Source organism: Bacillus rossius, chromosome 1 (assembly GCF_032445375.1).
Source record: "Bacillus rossius redtenbacheri isolate Brsri chromosome 1, Brsri_v3, whole genome shotgun sequence".
Taxonomy (NCBI): Eukaryota; Metazoa; Arthropoda; class Insecta; order Phasmatodea; family Bacillidae; genus Bacillus; species Bacillus rossius.
Window position 1 is genome coordinate 300,829,847 of NC_086330.1, and position 22,353 is coordinate 300,852,199.

General features: G+C 35.2%; 1 protein-coding gene and 1 long non-coding RNA gene across 6 annotated transcripts in view; one reads left to right on the plus strand and one right to left on the minus strand.

Annotated features, from left to right (window-relative positions):
• The window catches only part of LOC134527822 (uncharacterized), a 43,673-nt gene extending 22,565 nt beyond the window's left edge, over window positions 1-21,108 (minus strand). Inside the window, exons 1-7 of one of the 4 annotated variants that reach the window (XR_010074291.1) lie at window positions 20,215-21,108; window positions 13,622-13,721; window positions 9,406-9,542; window positions 7,146-7,340; window positions 6,657-6,723; window positions 5,255-5,340; window positions 2,529-2,594 (exon numbers count right to left, since the gene is read on the minus strand). Coding sequence is in view for 1 of the 4 variants with exons in the window: in XM_063360772.1 (XP_063216842.1) it covers window positions 2,563-2,594; window positions 6,657-6,723; window positions 7,146-7,340; window positions 9,406-9,542; window positions 13,622-13,721; window positions 20,215-20,289 (606 nt within the window). In the remaining 3 variants the exon portion in view is untranslated. Of the gene's footprint in view, window positions 1-835; window positions 2,595-5,254; window positions 5,341-6,656; window positions 6,724-7,145; window positions 7,341-9,405; window positions 9,543-13,621; window positions 13,722-19,952 lie in introns of those variants that run through there. The other 3 variants (XR_010074289.1, XR_010074290.1, XM_063360772.1) reach the window with 3 other exon arrangements.
• LOC134527823 (uncharacterized) lies at window positions 2,348-17,801 on the plus strand. Of its 2 annotated transcripts, none has more exons than XR_010074292.1 (2): window positions 2,348-6,326; window positions 12,122-17,801. It is a non-coding gene; the product is annotated as an uncharacterized LOC134527823 (long non-coding RNA). The 2 variants fall into 2 exon arrangements; XR_010074293.1 differs by having other exon boundaries at window positions 2,348-3,505.
• Window positions 21,109-22,353: the final 1,245 nt, after the last annotated feature.

The following is a 22,353-nucleotide window of genomic DNA, read 5'->3' on the forward strand; positions in this document are numbered from 1 at the left end:
AGTGTCCTCGCACCTCCTAACCTTAAACGATTTATTTTATTTTATCATACCCTTAAATGTAAAACACATTTTTTTCAATATTTTAGTTCCACTTGCCATATTGAACCATATGGCCATGAATATTGAAAAGTCCAAATTACTATCTCTTACCTTTTAAAATTTTAACTTTTATGCTTAATGCATGAAAATTATCATGTACCACAATATTTTTTAATAATTGAACACTGGCTATTTGTGTTTCTTAAATCATATATACAGGGTGGCCATGAATATGTGTTACACATTGATAGGGATGGTAGATGTAGATGTGTGGAAAACATTTTATTAAGAAACCCATGTTCGGAAATGCATCCTTATACCTGAAACTGCGCAACAAAGTAACAGGGGTAGGTAGGCAACTAGGCGACAACAAGCCAGTGAAAACATGTTGTGTTGTCTTACCTACTACCCGATTTGACGATCAGTGACCGCACGAGTCACCGTGCATGTGTTACACTCGCTATTGTCGCAGTTGCAGAGGCGACATGGATGGCTACACACTGGCAGAGCTAGCCAATATGCATTTAGTGTATGGTGCAGCTGGCGCAATGGAAAAGAGGCCGAGAGACAGTATCGTGAGAGGTTCCCTAACCGACGGCACCCTGCACACACAATGTTCGCACGCATTGACCGCCGTTTGCAGGAAACGGGTTTGCTGCGCGTCACGAAGCCAGCAAGTGGTTCGAGGAGGACATTACGGACACCTAGCTTTGAGGAAGAGGTGCTGGAACAAATTCAGGACACACCATCTACCAGCACACAGGCGATAGCACATGCCATGCACACCTCCCGTCAATCTGTTGCACTGGTATTAAAGGAACAACTTCTGCACCCGTATCATGTACAGAAGATACAGATCTTACAAGAAGCTGATTTTCCTGCACGATATGCGTTTTGCCGATGGTTGCTGCAGTGCTGCGAAAACGTGCCACAGTTCCTACAGCATGTGCTGTTCACAGACGAGAGCTGCTTCACCAGGGATGGCTTGTTCAATACCCGTAACACTCACGTTTGGGCTGAGCAACACAGCCACACGACGTATCCAACCCGCCACCAACAGCGATTTTCAGTGAACATCTGGGCTGGGATACTAAATGAACGTGTAATAGGGCCACACATTTTGCCACCACGCCTCAGCACTGCAGAGTATCTGCGGTTTCTGCGCGATGTTTTACCTGACATGTTGGATGACGTCAGTCTTGATATTTGCGCGTCATTGTGGTGTCAGTGTGATGGAGCACCAGCTCACTACGCCCTCTGTGTTCGTGACCACCTGAACAGAGCATTTTGACAGCGGTGGATAGGACAGGGTGGTCCCATTGCCTGGCCACCGCGTTCCCCCGACCTCTTGCCTTTGGACTTCTACCTTTGGGGCCATGTGAAGTTCCTTGTGTACGCCACTCCTGTACATACCAGGGATGAACTGGTGGGCAGGATACATGCTGCGTTTCAGACCATAGGAAACACACCAGCTGTCTTCGCCAATGCGCGACGCAACCTGTTACGGCGCTGCACTGCATGTATTGGGTGTGGCGAAGGACATTTTGAGCCTCAAATGTAAAGTGTACATTAGTGAATAAACCTACATAAATACAGATACACATGTGTCGTTATTGACATCCGACGTCACCGTCCCTACCAGGTTGCCTACCTGCGCAGTTTTCAGGTATAAGGATGCATTTCCGGACATAGGTTTCTAATAAAATGTTTTCCACACATACATCTACCATCCCTATCAATTTGTAACACATATTCATGGCCACCCTGTATTATTTTACCACCTTTTATTTTAATAAAATGATAAACTTAGGAAAAAGGCACCTTATAAAACTAAATAAACTATTTATATTATGTTTACTACCTAAACAAAGTGCTTGGAGTCTTAACAGTGATACTAGTTTAATTTCATTTCATAACCAACTACCTTTTAAAGCTTTTTAAGGTACAGTAAGTCCTCGGTTTACATCGGGGTTACGTTCCTGAAAACCGCGACGTAAATAGAAACGACGCAAAATGAGCCATGTTTCATGCCACCGGCTGGCCACGGCCCAAGGTCGGCTGGAAGGGGTAGGAGAAAATGCTGTGTCGTTGCGGGATACGTGGGTGGCCTAGCGGGCGGGCTGGTAGTATTGCATCACCGCGCGGAGAGCAGGAAGCGTCCCTCATGATGTATGATAAGATAAGGCGGTGAATGTGTAGCTTACGCTACATAGCATAAATTAACTACCAAAGGAAACAAAGAATTATAAACAAATTATATACGGTGTTTTGGTTAAAATAAAGATTTACGGTCATTGTAAACGACGTTATTGTGAATCGGCGACAACTTAAATTGAAACATGAGTACTAAAACATTAGCGACGTTAATCCGAAACGACGTAAATCGGTACGACGTAAATAGAGGACTTACTGTACATGCATTCTCTCGCATGAAGAAAACAAGAATGTGTTACAAAACATTATGCTACTGTGAGAAGAATAATATTTACCTTGAAACTTTCTTCAGTGAATCTCTTAGCATATTCAGGCCTTGCCAAGAGAGATGAAGACCATCTCTGTAAACAAAATTTTACATATGACTTAGCTGCATCAGACAGACATAGCAATATCACAAATCAAGCTGGTCATGAAAAGTATAGTTCACCTATCACATTGGGAAGAAAACCAAGTACCATAAACTCCCGATTCGGGTTAGTGCCATGTATTTGTCGTCAGTAGTATTCTGAGCACAAGAGAAGTCTTTGTGAACGGTATCACAGCGTAATAGAACGTAAACAACTCTGCACTGCGTCTCGCCATGCAGTCTTTCTCTGTCTGCTGAAGAGGCCGCAGTTACCCACTCCTCTCCCCACCAACCTTGATATTGCTGGTTTTTTTTTTTACCAGTCTGCGGAAAGTTATTCTTTTCAGTTCCCTGTCCTTTCATAACATAACCACGCAGGAAAACTTTTGCCAGGATTAAGGAATATATAAATATCTATTCAATACACCTATTCTCCAAGGCTTACTTTTCACGGACCTAAAACAGGAAAGTTTCCATAAATCAAAAATGAATGTGATTCATTCGCAATTTGCTGCGCCGTGGCTGCAGTGTTTATCATGAAATGTTACATTCACAGCTAGGAACAATATTGCTGGCGGCATGAAAACCCGTGAATACTGCCTCCATTTACGTTGTAGGTTCTCAGTCATTTACAAGGCCGAAAATAAAACGTTCAGTCAACAATCCTCAAGATAAAAGTGTGCTGGCCGTGCACACAATTTCTGGCTGGTTTATTTTTATCTCCCTCCCAACCCCCTCCTCTTGGGCCATCGTCCTGCCAAATGCCAGCCTGCCACTTCACTCGCCAGGCGCCTGCCGGCAGCAGAGAATAACATCACGGCAGGCAGTGCGTGAAGTAAACAAGCTAAGAAGCAGCAGGGGTCAGGGCATCCCATTGGGTTTAAAGTGTGACAAATGTGACAGGTGAGGGGGTGAGAGTTAAGAGGCTATTTTACATAGGTAAATGGTGGTTTAAAATACAGAATGGCTTAAGCATGAAAGTGTGTAGGAGCTATGCCATTATTTTTTTACGGCTTGAGAAAATAATAAACTAATAATAAACCTAAATTCAAGCACGGATAATCCGAAAACCGGATAATCTGGGCACGGATATTCGAGAGTTTACTGTAATTGCAGTTGAGCCTAGTTTACTCCATACTGTGCTAAAGCAGAGCTGCAAGAGAAAGCAGCCTTCTTTGTTTCCTCTTAATAGCTAATCATACATATTTTGTCTGTGAGATGAGTAAATCAGTTTGTGCACCTATTAACTTAGTCTTAAGTGACAAACATGATTTAATTTTATCATACATACATATGTGACCTACTAAAACTGCAACATACAAATATAAGATGAATCAAGACACTTAAACAGTGCTGCCAACTATTACGGATTGTCCGTAGTTATTACTGATTTAGACGTCCAATTACGGAATTACGGAAGGCTATTTCTTTATTACGGACAAAGATACATTTAACGAAAAGTTAAAAATATCGGGTGTCTAGTTTTCCTTAGATATTTTCGGGACGGAGCGCTATATTTCGTACCATAAATATCGGTCGTGTATCCAATTAGCAATGTTTAGGGAATGAGACTTTTGGTATTCTATAATCTTACGGGCATGAAAATTCTGGTAATTGTGGGTAGTTAATGTTTTGGCAACATTGAAAACATAAAGGTTGGTAGCAGCCTACACATGGAAGTTTTTCTATTGTCTTTCGCGTTCCGCGTCGCAATAGTTTTGTGTCTCGTGGCAAAATGAAGCATGTAGGCGTTCCTTCTACATCTAGTGGCAAAAAATTTGTTCAAAAATACTGTGAAAGTTACACAAAAGAGTGGCCGTGTCTAATTGCTTCAAAAGTTTCAGATAAACATGTATTTTGTGAAGTCTGCATCTGTGATTTTGTTATCGCACATGGAGGACGTGATGACTGCCGACGCCACATTGAATCTAAGAAGCATCAAGATTACGGTAAAGTGAGATGTGTACACAAACCTATTTCGTCTTTTTTTGTGAAATCTAGTGAAAGTGAGAGTACGACCGCCGAACTGTTATTTACGTCGTTCCTGGTGGAACATATTTTCTATTGGCCGTTTCCGACCATGCGAGTAATTGGTTTCGGACTATGTTTCCCAATTCCAAAATCGCCCAAAAATATGGATGCGCACGGACAAAAATTTCTGCGTTAGTGCAGTGCATGGCAAACCAAACTAAGGAAGTAATTGCTTCTGTTTTGCAAATTTCAGCATTTTCATTAGCAACTGATAGCAGTACAGACAAAAATGCGGTTCAATTGTAACCAATTGTGGTTTCATTTTACAGTGAAAAACTTAATCAAGTCTGTACTCTACTGTTATCTTTACTGGAATCTTCGGACAACACAGGTGAAGGAATTTTTACTGCCATAGATAGAGAACTGCGTTCATTGGAAATATGTTGGGATAACTGTATTTCTTTCTCATGTGATAATGCTAACACAATGATTGGTTCAAACAAAGGCGTGATTTCATTTGCATGGGCTAAACACCCATCCATTTTTCTACAGTGCTGTTCATGTCACCTTATCCATTTGGCTGCTCAGAAGGCTTCAAGTCAACTTTGTGTTAATGTAGAACAGTTTTTGGTGCAGGTTTTTTACTTTTTAGAGAAGAGTTCCAAACGTCAGAATACATACCTTGAAACTACACCAAGCTGTCTGCGGAAGTAAACCTCACAAAATTTTAAAGTGTGTCAGCACTAGTTGGCTTTCTCTTCTTGAATCTGTTGAAAGATTGTTAGAACAGTGTGAACCTTTGAAATTGTTGTTTTGTGAACCAGACAGTAATCTTGCTGCAAGCAGTTCTCAGTTTGAATTCATCAAGTAATTGATGCAAAATCCTTCTACAAAACTCTACTGTCTGTCCCTTGAAAGTACACTTCCATTCTTTAATGCTGTGAATATTTTTTACAACAAGAAGTTCCTGTAATTCACGTGTTAAAACGAAAATTGCAAGGTCTTCTCAATGAATTGTTGGTTAGATTTGTCAAGCCATCTGCTTTGCAGATAGGTTCCACATCAATTACTGATGTTAACTTCAAAAAAAGGAAACACCAAAAATATGACACTGATTTGGTTATTGGTTCCAAGTGTAGAGCACAGTTGAAAGACTTAGCCAGCCAGGTTGATGCTCAAAAATTCTATTTTTCTGTGCGTGATTTCTATGTTTCAGCATGTAGTTACATGGTAGATAAATTCCCACTGAATGAACATGCAACATGCTGAAGTCTGTGATATTTCTTGCAAAGAAAATGCCTCCTATTCTTCAGTCCAGCATTTCACTGAAAGATTTCCAAAGCTTGCTGATAGTACAGATTTGGATCTGTTGGAACAAGAATTTGCAATGTATCAATGTGAAACTTTTTCGGATAACATACTTAATGCTGAAAAAATGGATGATAGCTGGGGTATTATTTCTACTCAGAAATTCAAGTGGTCAACTAAAATTTAGAATATTGCCAAAAGTAATGTTGGCGATTTTGACAGTGCCTCACAGCAATTCTTCAACAGAGAGAATTTTCAGCAGTGTTCGTCGCAACCAAACAGAGTTTAGATCATCTTTGTCTACAGCAACTTTGGGTGATCTAATGGTGCAGAAAGTAAAATGCAGTTCATCTAAAGAAGTGTGCTATAAAACACATTTACTTCAAAGCAGATTGAGGAAGCTAAGCTTGCAACAATGCGGATGTTATCAGGCGATAATTAAAAGGTAAGACTGTTGAAAAGAACAAACTTAAATATTGAAATAAAATGTTTTTAAATAAATTTTTTGTTACATTTTTGTTATCCTACTCTTGTAAATATTTATTACATTTATTAATACATAAGAGTGTGTCTGTGAATTGTTAATACAGTATAAAATTTGCCACTTATGTTTATGCATGTTTTATTTCATTTATAACTTTCATTACTGATGAGAGAGTTGGGAGGTTGGCAGCACTGCTTAAAGTTTACAACACAGGGTTGTTTATATTTAACTTTTTCTTTTGAAACTATCATGCTGACAAAGCAGGAAGACAACAAATTATGATGAACACACCTTTCGTAAATATTCCTGCACCGAGATGCCACTGAAGCAAAGTCCATGATAAACACTCTCTGCCGACCTTGAGAATAAAAAAAACCTGTTAAAGTATATTTTACAAGCACACGAAACATTTTAATATTTCTGGTTACTATACATTCAACAAGAGCATAAAGTTTATTTTTCCCACAGTCATGTTTGGTTGTTGATTTTACATATTTAGATGTAAAAGCAAGTGCATTTAAGGTTTTCCTTAATTTAATAACAATAGCAGTTCTTTTTTCAAGTGTAAATACCATTAACGTTGTATGTTTGGTAATGGCTTTACATTGGCTACAAAAAAATGTATGTCATATTTTCCAGGAATGTAAGATTAACATACAAGCTTTGAAAATAATACATAACCATGGCCAAAACATACAAATCTACAACATTAAGGATTTGATATTACAACTACACCTTAAAATTATCCATAGTTGATTGAAGAAATTATGAATTACTTACGACCAGTGCTCTGTGCAACTTGGGATTCTTGGCGCAGGTAGTTATTCCAGCTGTAAGCTTGTCTCTGGATTCACCATTCCCCACAATCCTCCTGAACGGGGGAATGGTGATCAGAAAAACTTTTTTGTTGCGAAACACTAGAAATCTCAGCAGCCCCTTCATTCTCAACTTCATTTTCTTTAAATCCCCTCCTCTCTGAAATCATAACTCAAGTATTAAGAAATGGGTAAATATTCTCTTAATATTTTTTTGCAATGAGCACACACATGTCAGCGGTTCCCAATTTTTTTTGGCCAGCGAACACCAACTACTTCAAAGAAAGTTATTTTACAATAATTGTAAACATTCCAACAAAATAATTTTTTTATAACATATTGTTTAAGAACCCTGGTACTAATTTGTTTACATGTTAAAATTTGTCTTATTTTAATTCCCAAAGTTAACAAATTTTACATTTTTGCTTGCTGTTAAAAACCCCATAATACATTGATATAAAGTTTAGTTAATTTCCTCCAATTAAAGCATAAGTTTTAAAGATTTGTGTGTCTGTGATTAAATTCTTTGTTTAATTTTCTTAGCATGAAATGTTGGTCAGTTGAAGTACTTGCTTTAAAATAAATAATATGTTAACAAAAAAGAAAAACCAACTTCAAAATAATGAATGTAAATGAAATTGCACTAAAAAGTAAAAAAAATAATTACTTTATTAATTTACTTCTGTTTACTTCAATATATCCCTTGTTTCGATAAATTTAATATTTTTGGAGTCGGTGCCAGCTTATGGATAACAAAGTAGTGTAAATATACATGTTTAACTGTTATAGATTTTTATTGATAGATCTTTAAAATTACCTTGAGGTATTCTTATATTTGTTTGGCACAATTTTTGGAGTCAATGCCATTTTTCAGATAACAAAGTGGTGTAAATGGAAGAAGCAGGCTAAAAGTTTCTTTCTTGTCTCTCTACTAATAACTGAACATTGCTGTGCTCTCTCTAATTTCTAGATTAACTAAATATGTCTAAATTTTGATTGTAAGTTTATTTAGGTTTATTTGTAATTGCAATGAAGCTTTAGACAGTTATTTTCGTTTACTTAGCTGGCACAGACTCCAAAAATATTAAATTTTTCGAAACAAGGGATATATAGAAGTAAATTAATAAAATAATTTTTTTTTACATTTTAGTGCATTTTCATTCAAATATATTTTTTTGAAATCGGTTTTTATTAGTTAAAATATTATTTATTTTCTACATTTTAGTTTAAGTTCATAATTTTAAATACATTTTTGAAGTGTTTTTTTTAAAATAATAATTCATGTTAATACGCTTCTTCATTATATCAGATCATTATAGATTCCCGTACCAGTATCGGCCCGTGTTACTCATGTCTTTCCTGTGTCTTGAAGACCTACCTCTTGAAGTCACGTATAACCACATGAAATGAAATTAAAATAACAAACTTAAAAAAAGAAATTTGCTATTGCTAATTAGCGCCATTGCAGGCTCATAACAATTGAAGAGTTCCGTTACATTGTCATGGATCCCATTATCAGAACCTAACCAAACTCTCATCAAACTACCCGTGAAGTGCATCCTTTCCAATAAAAAAAGAATTATTGAAATCGGATTGCATGATATTTAGTTATTCGTCCATTTGTCGCGCACACAATTAATGAAAATTTAAGACTTATATGGTTTTCTCATGGATGCCATTGTCAGAACTGGACCAAATTTAAATGGGACCACACGGGAAGCACCAGCTTTCAAATGAAAAAGAATCATCAAAATCGGTTCACCCAGTCGAAAGTTCTGAGGTAACAAACATTAAAAAAAAATACAGTCGAATTGATAACCTCCTCCTTTTTTGAAGTCAATTAATAAAAGCCAACGTTTTTATTTGTGTTATTAATGCTAGCAAATAATTAAAGTAAGTATTTTATTGTTTCTGAAATATAGTCTCTTCAATTTTGAAGTCAATGAATAAAAAAAAATACATTTTTTTAAGGTTCGTTAACTCTTTTTATGTCTGCCAAATTTTTTTCAACACAATAAATTTATTCCCAGTTTCCTTCATACATATTTTCAAGTGTACTTACTATCTTTATCATTACCTTGTACTACAATTCTCTCTGGATTAAGATGTAAAACAAAAAACGTCAAATGTTTAAAACATTCTATTTGAGTCAATTTTTTTTAAAAATCGTATTTCAAATCCCATACCTATTGTAAAACAAATCAAGGGTAAACCACATCACTTACCACAATGTCATTAACACCAACCAGAAGAGCCAAATTGTTGAGGAGTTTGGCACTGTACTCCATCCTCTTCAACTGGTTGTATGTCTGCTGGATTGTGTGTCCAGCCACGCAGGCGCCAATTTTCCTCTTCACTTTCTCTGAAACATATAACATGTGTTTTCTAAATAGAACTAAGATACTCTTTGAAAATCACTACACCTATTAAAATTTGAAGGTACAGAACTTCAACATTTGCTATGTGCAGCAATCAGAGGTGCCAACTTCGGGGGGACAAAGCCTTTTTTGCCCTTCCAAAATGCACACAGGAGGGTCAAAGGGGGGTTTTTCTTTAAAAACATTAATATTTACACCCGAAGAGAATATTAAATGAAGGTACAAAAAAGTGCTTGATAGCACCATTTTACCAATTCAAGTCAATAATTTTCCGGGGGAGTAGCCCCCCCCCCCCCCCCCCCCACACACACACTTTGGATTGTTGCCCATCCAATAGTTAATTCAAGTCAGTGCCATTGGTGGAAATTACATATAACAAACACATGTAAGCACTTGCTGCATACGTATGTTACTTAACCAAAATACTACAGCACCCACAACTAAATTGCAAATGAATATTTTCCATTAATTATGTCTACTACATGCTGCTTGTGTTGCACAACTTCTTCACAATTAATGCCACTGTTACCTGGTTAATTGGTTCCCTGAATTGAATGACAAAGTAATGAAAAACTAGACTTACTATATAGATAATGAGGTCATTAGTTACAAAGTGGGATGGGGTGGTCACATGAGTGTTAGAGGTGAAATAAGTATATTTCATGGAGCCATTTTGATTTTTTTTTTAAGTTACATTAACCCTTTACTGCCCAAATTATTATTTTTTTTAATTATTTCAGTTTCCTTCAACATATAAACTACAAACACACTATACAAACCCAAAAAAATGATATAAAAATTCTATTTCTCTTACTTTGGCTAAAAATAGACGTGTCCATATGGACACACTAAGCAGTAATGAGAGCAAAAATTTCTGAATTTTACAATATTGTTAATTTTTGCTTATTTTCATTGCACATACATAATCTTCCTCCCCAAACTATTTCTCCACAGTTCTTTGATGTAGGGCCTACAAAGTTTTTTTAACAGATCATTTTCATTTGGAATGGAATGTTTCAAAGCAGTCCAAACACAGTCCCACGTCACATTTTCCACACATAGTGCGGACTGCAGAAGTCTTCAACCGGCATCCTTCTCCTGCACATCTTTTTTTCTTGCACTTTTTCACGAGGTGATTCAGGCTGTCAAATCGGACCTCATCAGGTATTCTTGATTTGCCTGATGAAGTAGATGGTCTTCCCATACCTTTGGATGGATTTGCAAACCTCGATAAGTACACTTGGACAATTTCACGCCTGAACTCTAAATGTGAATATTTCTTTCCTGAATTTCTTGCCAGCTGCCAGGCATTATGGACACACACATCAATTAGCCATGACAACAGAGGCCAGTACCATTTTTTGTTTCGGATGTTTATCCTGTATGTGCCTACATTTTGATCCAGACGGTCCACGCCACCCATTTTCTGACTATACTCTGCAATAAGAAAGGGGCGTTGCACTTGAATGATGCGTTTCTCTTTCTGAGAATATCGTTTTGCTGTAGAAAGTGGTTCAACACCAAGACAGTTTGATGCAATGGATACTACTGCGTTATCGACCCACTTGGATACTATGACACCATCTTCTTTGACAATAGCTGATTCATAATGTCCTCTTTCTTTCTTTAGTAGAATACTATTAGATGGCATTGGGCAAGATTTAGGTATCCTATTGTTTCTAATTGTGCCAGTACCGCCGTATCCTTTATCTCTAAGAAAAGATAGCAGATTTAACCCAGTGAACAGATTGTCAAAGAAGAAGTGGAAAGGCAAAGCTCTTACTTCTGCACTGAAGTCTTCAATCATTTGAATGAGTGGTGCAGCTGCCTTACCAAAATAATTATCATAGTCTGTGTTTGAACGAGGTGATTTCCCTTGATAAATTCTAAAATTTACTAGATATCCCTGAATAGAAGTCAAACTCCACACTTTATATCCAAATCGTATCGGTTTCCCTCTAATAAACTGCTTGCAAGAGTGTTTTCCAAAATATTTCACCATTGATTCATCATACGAGAGCTTCTGTTGTGGAATGAAGTGTTCTAGGCATTTCTTTTGGATTTTTTCTATCAAGGGCCTAATTTTCCACATTTTGTCTTCATTATCAATCATATTGTTGTCTGCACAGTGCAAAAACCTAAGGATTTGCTCAAACCTATTTCTTCTCATTGCATTGCACACTAACTCATTTCTGGTGTCTTTACTATTTTCCCAGTAATTTCTTTTGTTGGGAACACTGTTATAACCACTGAGAATCAAAATTCCAATGAAACACCTAATTTCATTCTTAGTAATACGAGGATGTTAATAGTTTTTGAAAATAGCATACTTGTTTGATTCCTGAACAAAATACTCAATGATATCATCATCGATGAATAATTCAAACAGTTCTACAATTGAAAAGTCCCTATATTTACTAAAGTCCTGTCCAGGAAAAGTTTTCAAACACGATTCCATGTTCCCATGCACCCATGTTCTCTTTGTTGATGTTGCTAGATGTTGAAAATTGGTGGGTTCTTCATCCCTTTGATCATTGTATCGTAATTCTGCTTGTGCTTTTAGTTGCCGAGGATTCAAGTTGTCTGCTATTCCACCGGTATCTTCATCACCAGAGTCTTCATCAGTCAGAACAGATGGATCCGGTGGTGCAATATATACTGTTTCTGCAGTGCCAGCTTCATTTTCAGCATCAGCAAAAATAATGTCCAAAGCCTCCTGGACAGACACATCTGGCTGCAGAATGTTCTTCCAATGTCTGCAATAAAGAATCATTTCAATCATTGTAATGCCAGAATATGACAGTTTGTGTCACGAACGAGTGAATATTTGTACAGTTATTTTCATGACAAAACATTTAGTTTTGTAGCAGTGAACAGGTTGATATACAATTACATGCATTTTTTAAGTCTCAGCTGAGATGAAACTAGAGAATGATATTGAATGTTGTTTACATGGAAATAGCTGTAAACAGAAATACATTCGTAATTGCTAAAAAATAGTGATTGCACTCATTTATAACTAAAAAAAAAAAAAATCATGTTTAGTGTCCGTAGTGTTCATTGTAAAATTTTTAAGCATGGCTAGAATAGTTTTTAACTTTTTGTAATAAGAATTCTCAATTTTTATTTACTTCTATACTTATAGTGAAAAGTGATATCATGAATGCCTAGCGTGTCCAAATGGACACATCAACATTTCATGCCAAATAAAGATAAGACTTTCCAATAAACAGGAATCTTAACCTCAACATTCAAAAGAACATGCCTTTAGGCTATATTTTCAATACCAACATATATAATTAGTATTATTTTAGGGAATGATATAGTACTTACTCTTTGTCAACGTCCATGGTTTCTGAGTTATAAAAATATTCACTATTTGGCACTGTCACACATCACCACAAAAATAATGAACCAAAGTAGTTTATACCTGAAAAAAAACTAACATGTCTGCTGTATCACATAGCATAGGTACCAACATTAAAAGTTTCACCAGTAAAAATCTCTCGCTTTTTTTGTAGAGTACTAAAAGTGTGTCCATATGGACACGCTGGGAATTAAAGGGTTAATGTTAATTATGTAGCTAATTGAAACTAACTTGTGCCCGAAATAAGTACAAAATTAAAATTTAATGTCATATCATTCATTGGTTTGGCAGGTTATTTCCAAAAAACATTGCTAATTATTTTTAAAGCTTCAACATAGAAAAAATGTCTTACTTATGAAATAACTTTGAATGATATACTTAAAATGACATAAATTAGTATAAAAAATGTTGCATATGTTTTATATTATACTAAAATTTCAGTGAAAGAAACATGAACATTTCATTGAGAATGTTAAGAATAACTAACAAAAAGGTATTTATACATGTCATACATTTCTTAAGTACAAGTTAATACGATAGAACTCTTAAAAGGTGACCATTTGAATCAATTATCCTCACACCACTTACTCCCATCTAATTGTTCCACCATTGTCTACACATATAACTTTAGGCATTGTTACAACCAAACTGTTATTTGTAAAGCTACCTTGTCATTAAAAATTTACATTTAGTTACCTGTAGCACTGTCTTTAAAATACTCCACCTCTGCCCCTTCCTTCTGCAATAGTCGGAGCATGTTGGATGCCCCAACAACCTGCAGGTTTTCCACCATGCCCTGAAATTACCAAAAATATTATTATCTCATTTACTTATGTGCCTTCTCTGAGGACCATACATTTTTATGACATTTAACTGCAAAGTATCTGTTTTATTATGTTACAGCCTTTGTATAAAAAATTATTCTTATCATTTCAAATCATTTCAGCCTTCACCTTACATAGCCTGAGATGCCACCACCTCTCATACTCATCCAAATGTAATTGCACTTTAAAGAAACTCTTCCATAAATATTTAATTTTTGATGAAAAATATCTTGTGTATTAATTAAGTACTGGTACATCTATTAGTATTTATTAATAAAAATATTAAATTTCCTAGAAGATATATTATGTATTGAGATAAATTTACTACAGACACAACACAAGATCAGTTTATTTTTCTTCGGCACATTCCTTAAGGAATGCTTACTGACTGAAAAAAAAGAGGCATAACTTTTGTTAAAAGTGTAATGTATGTTACTATATTTTGATGTATTAACTAACATTTACTTTATTGACATGACTAATGTTGCAGATTGTGAACATAGGTTATAATATCTTCAATTCGTACTTACGTCACTAATGTGTTAGTCCTTAAATAAACATTAACTTGCATCATAAACGAACATAATTTTGTTAATTCTTTAAACTTCACATGTCCCATACTACAGTTTATAGTCAGTAGTGGGGACAAAGATGAAATAAAAACACATAATAACTAACTTGGATGATTTATAGCATTTAATAATTTGTACATGATAAATCCTTTATTTCATTAATAGCTTTGTAAGTGCAACTCACATAGGAAAAATATAAGGCGAGATAGGTGGGGTTCAAAAACCACTTGGCAATCTTTTATAATTATATTAAATTGGGTGAAAAATAATGATAACACATTTTCCTTATTAAAAAAATAAAATAAAAGAAATTGCAACAAATTTACAATCCCATTCCTATCTGATAAAGTTGTAATAAAAAAAAGAGGTAATTTTTCTGCAAATTTTTTGTTTGCCAATAAATAACATATGTGATGAAATATTAATAACTTGAATGAAAAGTATACTTAAATTCATTGTTGATCATGTGTTACAACAATTTGATACATACACTGATATAATGTCTGTTATGTTGTCGTCATTCGGCTGTCTAAGGTTGTAATTAGGCTTGGTTTGTGTTCAGGCCTTGTGGCGATAGTCAGCTCAGGCTAAAGAATAAAACAAACTGTCCTCCCAGTTACGATGCGAGGGGTGATGACATTTTTGCTAGAGAACACTTATTTCTTTCATAAATTTATTTCATAATCAAATAATATAGACACTGTTTCGGGAAAATACTTGTCGATTTTCATTTCACTGGTGTAGGTTTCATTTTTGTACTAATAGTTTCGTATCACTTATCCAAATTAATCTGATCCTGATGGAATTAGTTTGTGGTATAGGATGCTTGCTGTTTTAATTTAGTAGGTCGAGAGATCCTAGACATATTCACTGGGGAAATAATTATGATTGTAAAATGTATACGAAAGAAATACATTTTTACAAGACCTAACATAATTTGTTTGCATCGTGATATGTTAAGGTATTTTGTGTTATGTACAGGATTTTTCAACATTCTAAATTAAAACAGCAAGTATAATGTAAAACAAGACCAACATATAAAGGGTCATGCCGATAGGATCAAGGGATAAACTTGGATACGGGAAACAGAATAATTCCAATGCTGTTTTCGTTTTGCACTTGCGTGGCAGGTAGATAATAAGTGCCTAAAGGTTTGTAAGATAGGGAAGGGATAATTGGGTAACATTTATTTTCACATTAAATTGTATTCATTGAATTAGAACTACGTCTGAAGTTGTATGAAGTGCATTTCATTCCCGGCATATGTCCACTGTATTACGAATAAAAATTCACAGATACAACTTCCACGAAAACACACATTTTATAGGTAATAATAACCCTCGTTTTGCAATTTTAAAATTCACTTATTTACACATATTCTTAAGCAGGAACATTTAAGTTTATATACACTGCATACATTTATGTACTTCGTGATCAATTAAAGTCAAATAATAATACACGACTCGACGAGAATAGAAAAGCGTGACTACACTTTCATACCATGTAATTTTTAATAAAACTTTGACGAATACGGCGAAGCATTTTATATTTAGTAATATTTAGTAATAAATTATTCCATCGCATCCTGCAAATATTCAATAGAATTCCTCAAATAGTCATCATCACTATCAACAACTAACCTCGCCTGATACATCACTATTTTATTTTCTGTTGCTTAGCCTCTGGTTAAGCAGCTAGCGGCCGGTTCATCCACCCGCTAGGTTAGCCGGAACTTTAACTAGAAGGTAGACGTTAACAGGGAGTCATAAAACCGAAATAAGAGCTAGCCTGCGGTTAAATTTAGCCGGAACTTTAGCCGGGGGTCATAAAACCGGCCCTTAGAGCGTGAGAATGGCCAAGGGAGGGATTCCAACCAAATGTAAACAAAGAGGGGTTCTGTTCTGTCCTGACACGTAAAACAGGGTACACAATAATTAAAGTTGACGTTTCTTTTACGCTGCGCTGCGTGTCTTACCTCAACAGAAAACAAGACTGATCCATGTCAGCAAATATGATGTTAATTTTTTTTATAAATATAACATAACATTAAAACAGTTCAAATAATGAACTTACTTACCCAAAAAAACTGATACTGCAACAGCACTCAAAATATTAATTTAGTCTGCATTTTAGTAACTGCAATTTCAAATAGATAAATGTCACGAAAACCTAATTTAAAAGAAAATTATACACTTAAGAGTTTAAAAAAATGTAAGTCTTTCTCAACACATCACTTTCTAATCTGCTACCGACGCGTCGCTATCATCTTCCTCGGCGTTACTGCTTTCTGCGTCAGCATTGCTCCTGTCGTCATCTTTATCTTCCCAGATTACATAGTCTTCAGTTCCATCGAGAGTGACGGTGATGCCAGTCTTTTTGAAGCTTTTTACCACCATAGCTTCGGTGATGAGTGCCCAGCTTTGTCTCACCCAGTCGCATATCTGGGTTAGCGATGGTCTTTTTAGTTTTCCCCCTGGAGTGAGTTCGTGATTATCGTCTGCCATACATTCAGAGTAGAGTCTGCGAAGGTGTCCCTTAAAAGGTTTGTTGAGGGAGACATCTAGGGGCTGCAGGACAGATGTCAGGCCTCCCGGAATTACAGCTATGTCGGTCTTGCCTTCAGACAGGTCACGCTTGACATCTTCCACAAGATGTGCTCGGAAACTATACCACACAAGTAACGATTGTTTCTTCAGAAGAGCACCGGGTCGACGATTCCATACAGTTTTTAGCCAGTCTTTCACAAGCCTTTCTCTTGGACCCGCACATGCACACCACGCGGAAAGCTAGTGCCTTTTGGCATTGTTTTCCTCTTGAAAATGATGTATGGCGGCAGTTTCCGCCCATCAGCCGTTACAGCTAGCATAACTGTACAGCGTAACTTTTCGTTTCCGGTTGTACTAACGGTAAAACTTGATGCTCCCCTCGGACTAATCGTCGTACTTTGCGGCATGTCAAAGTATACCGGAGTTTGGTCAGCATTACCTATTTTTGAGAGTAGGTAATGAGTTTTTCTCTGCTTAATGATGAATCGCTGAAACTGCAGTAACTTTTCGTTATATTCTTTCGGCAATTTTTGACTTAGTGATGTTCTTCATCGCAGAGAAAGGTTGTTCCGCCTCATAAATCTTGTGATCCATCCACGACTAGCCCTGAATTCGTTATGCGGTGTATTCATGGAACGCGCAATTTCCCGCGCCTTTACTATAAATAAAGGGTGCGGACATTATGCGAGGGCAGACATTGCGCGAGTGAATACGGTACTTTCAATATCTCTTAAATTGACTTTTCGTAATAATTTGTTTCCCAGATGTTATAAATTTTATCATTAGACTAAAAAGTTATTTTCATCCACAACTTTGTATTCGAGTAAAGATAAGTCTGAATGACATTTCATTGAGACCAACATGAACTCCAAGCAGCTTACCCATCCTGTCAATAAAAGATGGACCTTTCACCCACCTCCTGACAAAAATAAAAGTTATACAGTAAAGAATGCTGAAAGAACCCATACATGAATGAAATTTTGAACCTTTAAGGACTACACTGAAATAACTTGAACTCAACAAAATAATTTAAATTTTCCGGTCAAGTGTAGTTCAAGATACCGACATTATTTCCTAGGTTAGGTTTTCTTTCATTTAGGTATTGAAAACAAAATGAAACGTTGGTTAGGTTAGGGCAGCTACATTAAAATAAATACCTACATAAATTCGTAAATACAGTAGAGTCCCGCTAATCCGAAAATCCGCCTAATCCGAACAGAGCTAGGACAAAAAATGAATTTTTATAACATTTAAGAACTAGGAAAAGTAAAGAAAAACAAGTTTTTTCACGTAATGTTGTACGTTTATTAACATGTACATAAGAAACTTATAATTTATCTATTTCACTGTCTAACTGAAAATAGAAAAATATAGGATTACGTACATAGTACTTAAATACATATGTACGTATTGAAAATTTTTGAATTTACTTACATACTATATGTAGAATTAATGTTCTGTACAGGATTGACGCAAAACAAAACGTAAAAAAGCAAACCATTATTTAAGAGGCAAAGACAGTAATCTTCCTTTGACGCAATGCACTAAATCGGCTTGAAGATGCAATGTTTCGCCAATGCTGCATAAACATAACATATGTTGGGGTTGCATCGGCATGTTGCTCGACGTAGCGCAAAGCCAGATAAAGAGCAGTGGCTGCGGCAGTGTGAGAAACACTGTCGTCTGCATTTAGATTAGTTGACGTTCCCTGCACAGCTGCTACGATATCTTCGTCTGTGTATTCCTCGTGACAAAGAAGGGATGATAATGCATTATTGGGAATATTATACTCTAATGACCAATTTGAGAGTTCATGCTTCAAATAATGTAAATCTTCAAACTTTTCGGTACGTATACGTGCATTAACACTAATGTCCTGTACATCACTACTTCTTGTATGTACATCGTCTGTGTCACTAGATTCTGATCTAGTTTCAAAACTTTCATCAGATGAAGCATCTGCCCTAACCATAACATTAAATTCAGAAACTGATAGTGACGGTGTCCCAGAAGCTTTGCAGTTAAGGCTTGAACCACTTTCAAGGGTAGGTACTGGCACAGATTTGATGCTTAACATAAAAGTTAAAAAAAGGTTCATGATTCGAAGCACTGACACTTATACTTGTACTAGGCCTATACACTTCAATGTCATCCTTTTGATCATGTGTGTAATTGTGAGAAAGTTAACTTTTTCAACACTGAGAAGTGTTTCTTCTTGTATTAATCTACTCTTATGTCTATCACTATAACCTGCTGCAGTTCGCAGTTTTCTTTTCTTGTCCATGCCAATATAAAATTCTGTATCCAACTTGGAATGTACACGAGTATATCCTGATTGGGTGCTCCAAGCCTAAATTCGCTAGCACATTCCTAAGAAAAAAACTTTACAGTCTGTCAGAAATGTTGGTATTAGATTATTTAATAAATTACCATCAGCTCTAAAAAATATGGAGCAATATAATTTATTAAAAAAAAAAAATATTCATTTATCACATAAAGGCTTTTTATAATATAGATGATTATTAACAGGGGGTAGCTTCGTAACATTTTTACTGGTTTTTTTTGGTGAGTTTTATTGATGAACTGTACTATGTGATATAGGTTAGATTGTGTTCTAATGTTGATTTTGTTAATTTTGTTTACTGTAATTATGTATTACTTTTCTTTTATATACAATATTATCTAAATAGGTGCTTATTCATGGAAGTGCAGTTGTTTTATTATTTTAATTTTGTATGTTTTTAATACTGTTCTTGTACCTGTTTATGTGTTTGTATTTTATATTTATTTGTATTTTTTATGACATATTCTATACCATTATGTATGGTCTATTGAATGAAATAAAAATCAATCAATCAACCCCACCATATTTTGAGTAAGGATAGGAATATGGAAATATACGAACATCGAAGAATCGGGAACCAATTTTCGTTCAAAGAAAAAAACACAGTGAATATTCATATTAACTACCCAACAAAAAATTTTCCTCTAACCTAAAATTTGTCATAAGCATGCTACCGAACGATCTATGAAATAATTATTCAATTTAAACAAAATAAGTACAAAATTAATAATTGTTGCTTACCGTGTAAGATATAACTATTAATGAAAAACACTGATTTCAAACTAAAGTTAACAAACTTCACCTACTTCACATTACCAAACCAAAACAAAAACTTATTTGGCGCCAATATCATGAACATACATATTACAAAAGATACGACACATTTATATCTCAGAAACATCGCACATGTTATGTAACAAATTACATATTTCAGTTATATTTCAGAAATATTAATAAAGTAGGTTACAAAAAAGATATTTGATAATATATCAGAAATATTTACCGTGCTAAGTAATAATTTGTATATCTCAGTTACATATTGACGCCAACCGCCGGTGCTCACTCTGGTTCGCACCATGGAGGTAATAGTCTATGGAGTGGAAGCAGGCGTACTTTTAAGGGTAATCAATGAAGCCTGTACCCATGGAGGTAATAGTCTATGGAGTGGAAGCGTATAACCAAACTTGAAGCATCCTAGCAGACGATGTTGAAAGACAAGGATAGAGCTAAAGGTGGCAAAAACGCCAATGTTTACATTATTTTGAATGGCACCGTTTTAATTTTTCGCTGAATATACGTAATGGTGAAAGCTTGTGCAGCTTTTGGTTGCACTAATAGATTCGGCAGTTGTGGTGGATTAAGTTTCCACAAGTAAGAAACTGTTATTTTCTTTTTGTAAATGTATAATGTGCGTTCATACAGCGAGAGATAAATTTGGCTTTTAAATTTTCCTAACCCAATTTTAAGTGCTGGTGGACGACGTAAATAGTATAGTAAATAGTAAATGTATATTTAAGATATTATATTTATGAACATGTAAATTTAATGTGCTTTTAACGGTCGTTACTTAAAATATGGCGAGTAAACGGAGCGCACACGTACGACGCAAGGCAGATGCACTTAAACTTAATATTTTACATAAATTTTATTCTGTTGACTACAAGCTTGTCATTGTTTTGTCTACCAATTGATAATGTAGTAAAAGTTCCATAATCACGTATCCAAGTTGATATCTTGGTCCTGATGGCATGACCCTGTAATATCTAACTGCAGTATCTCGAAAACCAGTAGAAATTTAGAAACGCCGTTTTCAAGGTAAGTAGAGGAACGCCATTAGTGTTTAAAAAAATATGTATTATCAGAATTTTATTATTTTATTTACGGAAAAGCCGCGACCTAAGAATTTTACCCTTTGTTTATTGTCACTTGTCAAGTGTTTATATATAATCAAATAGGTAACTTATATTGTGGGTATTTATTTACTTGGGCGGTATTTCCGAAAAAAAATGTTAAAAATCCGAAAATACCTTTATTTTATGCTCTTCAACTTCCTCTTTTCATTAAAAGTGGCGGAGGTAAGAAATTCCAAATACTTTAGGAGATATCGAATTTTTAAATTTCATCATATGTAGTTGAGCGGTATTTGCAAAAAAAAATGTTAAAAATCCGAAAATACCTTTATCATATGCTCTTCAACTTCCTCTTTTCATTAAAAGCGGCGGAGATAAGAAATTCCAAATACTTTAGGAGATATCGAATTTTTTATTTTTGCAATACAAGACCTGTGGAACCATTCGAGCGGCGCCATTTTTGTTATTTTTCCGTGTTCGTGAATACGTGAATCGTGAATGCGTAATTAATAAAATGGTTGATTAGGTCAGGTCAGTTACATTATTAATACTTTCAAACTAAGCCGACATTAAAAATTATTTTGTGAATTAATTTTAATGGCTGTTTAGTTTTAAAATATTTATAATGTAAACTGACCTGACCAAAGAAACCCGGACAGAGGGTGAACAGTAAACTAAAATGGTCGATTAGGTCAGGTCAGTTACATTATAAATACTTTCAAACTAAGGTGATATTAAAAATAATGTGAATTAATTTTAATTATTCTTTAGTTTTAAATTATTTATAATGTAACTGACCTTACATAACAAACCCGTAACAAAGGATGTACAGTAACAACTCACGTAATTTTTTTGTTACTTATTACTTGCGCAACAATATCAAAATAACAAATAAGACTTTAAAATTAGAAACGTTAAAAACTCACGTAAGTTGGAGGCGGTAATTAAACACCGTTTTAAACAATAATTGAACTAAATAATCACGTATTAGTTCATTTGAATTCTGGCCTATCACGAACAATCACGTGACATCATTATCCAATAAAAAAAAACAGATACTCGTACGTAAACAAGAAAGAATTGTGCACGCACGCCACAGGAATGTGCTGGTTTTGTGCTGAAATTTAAAAATTCGATATCTCCTAAAGTATTTGGAATTTCTAATCTCCGCCGCTTTTAATGAAAAGAGGAAGTTGAAGAGCATATAATAAAGGTATTTTCGGATTTTTAACATTTTTTTTCGCAAATACCGCTCAACTACATATGAAGAAATTTAAAAATTCGATATCTCC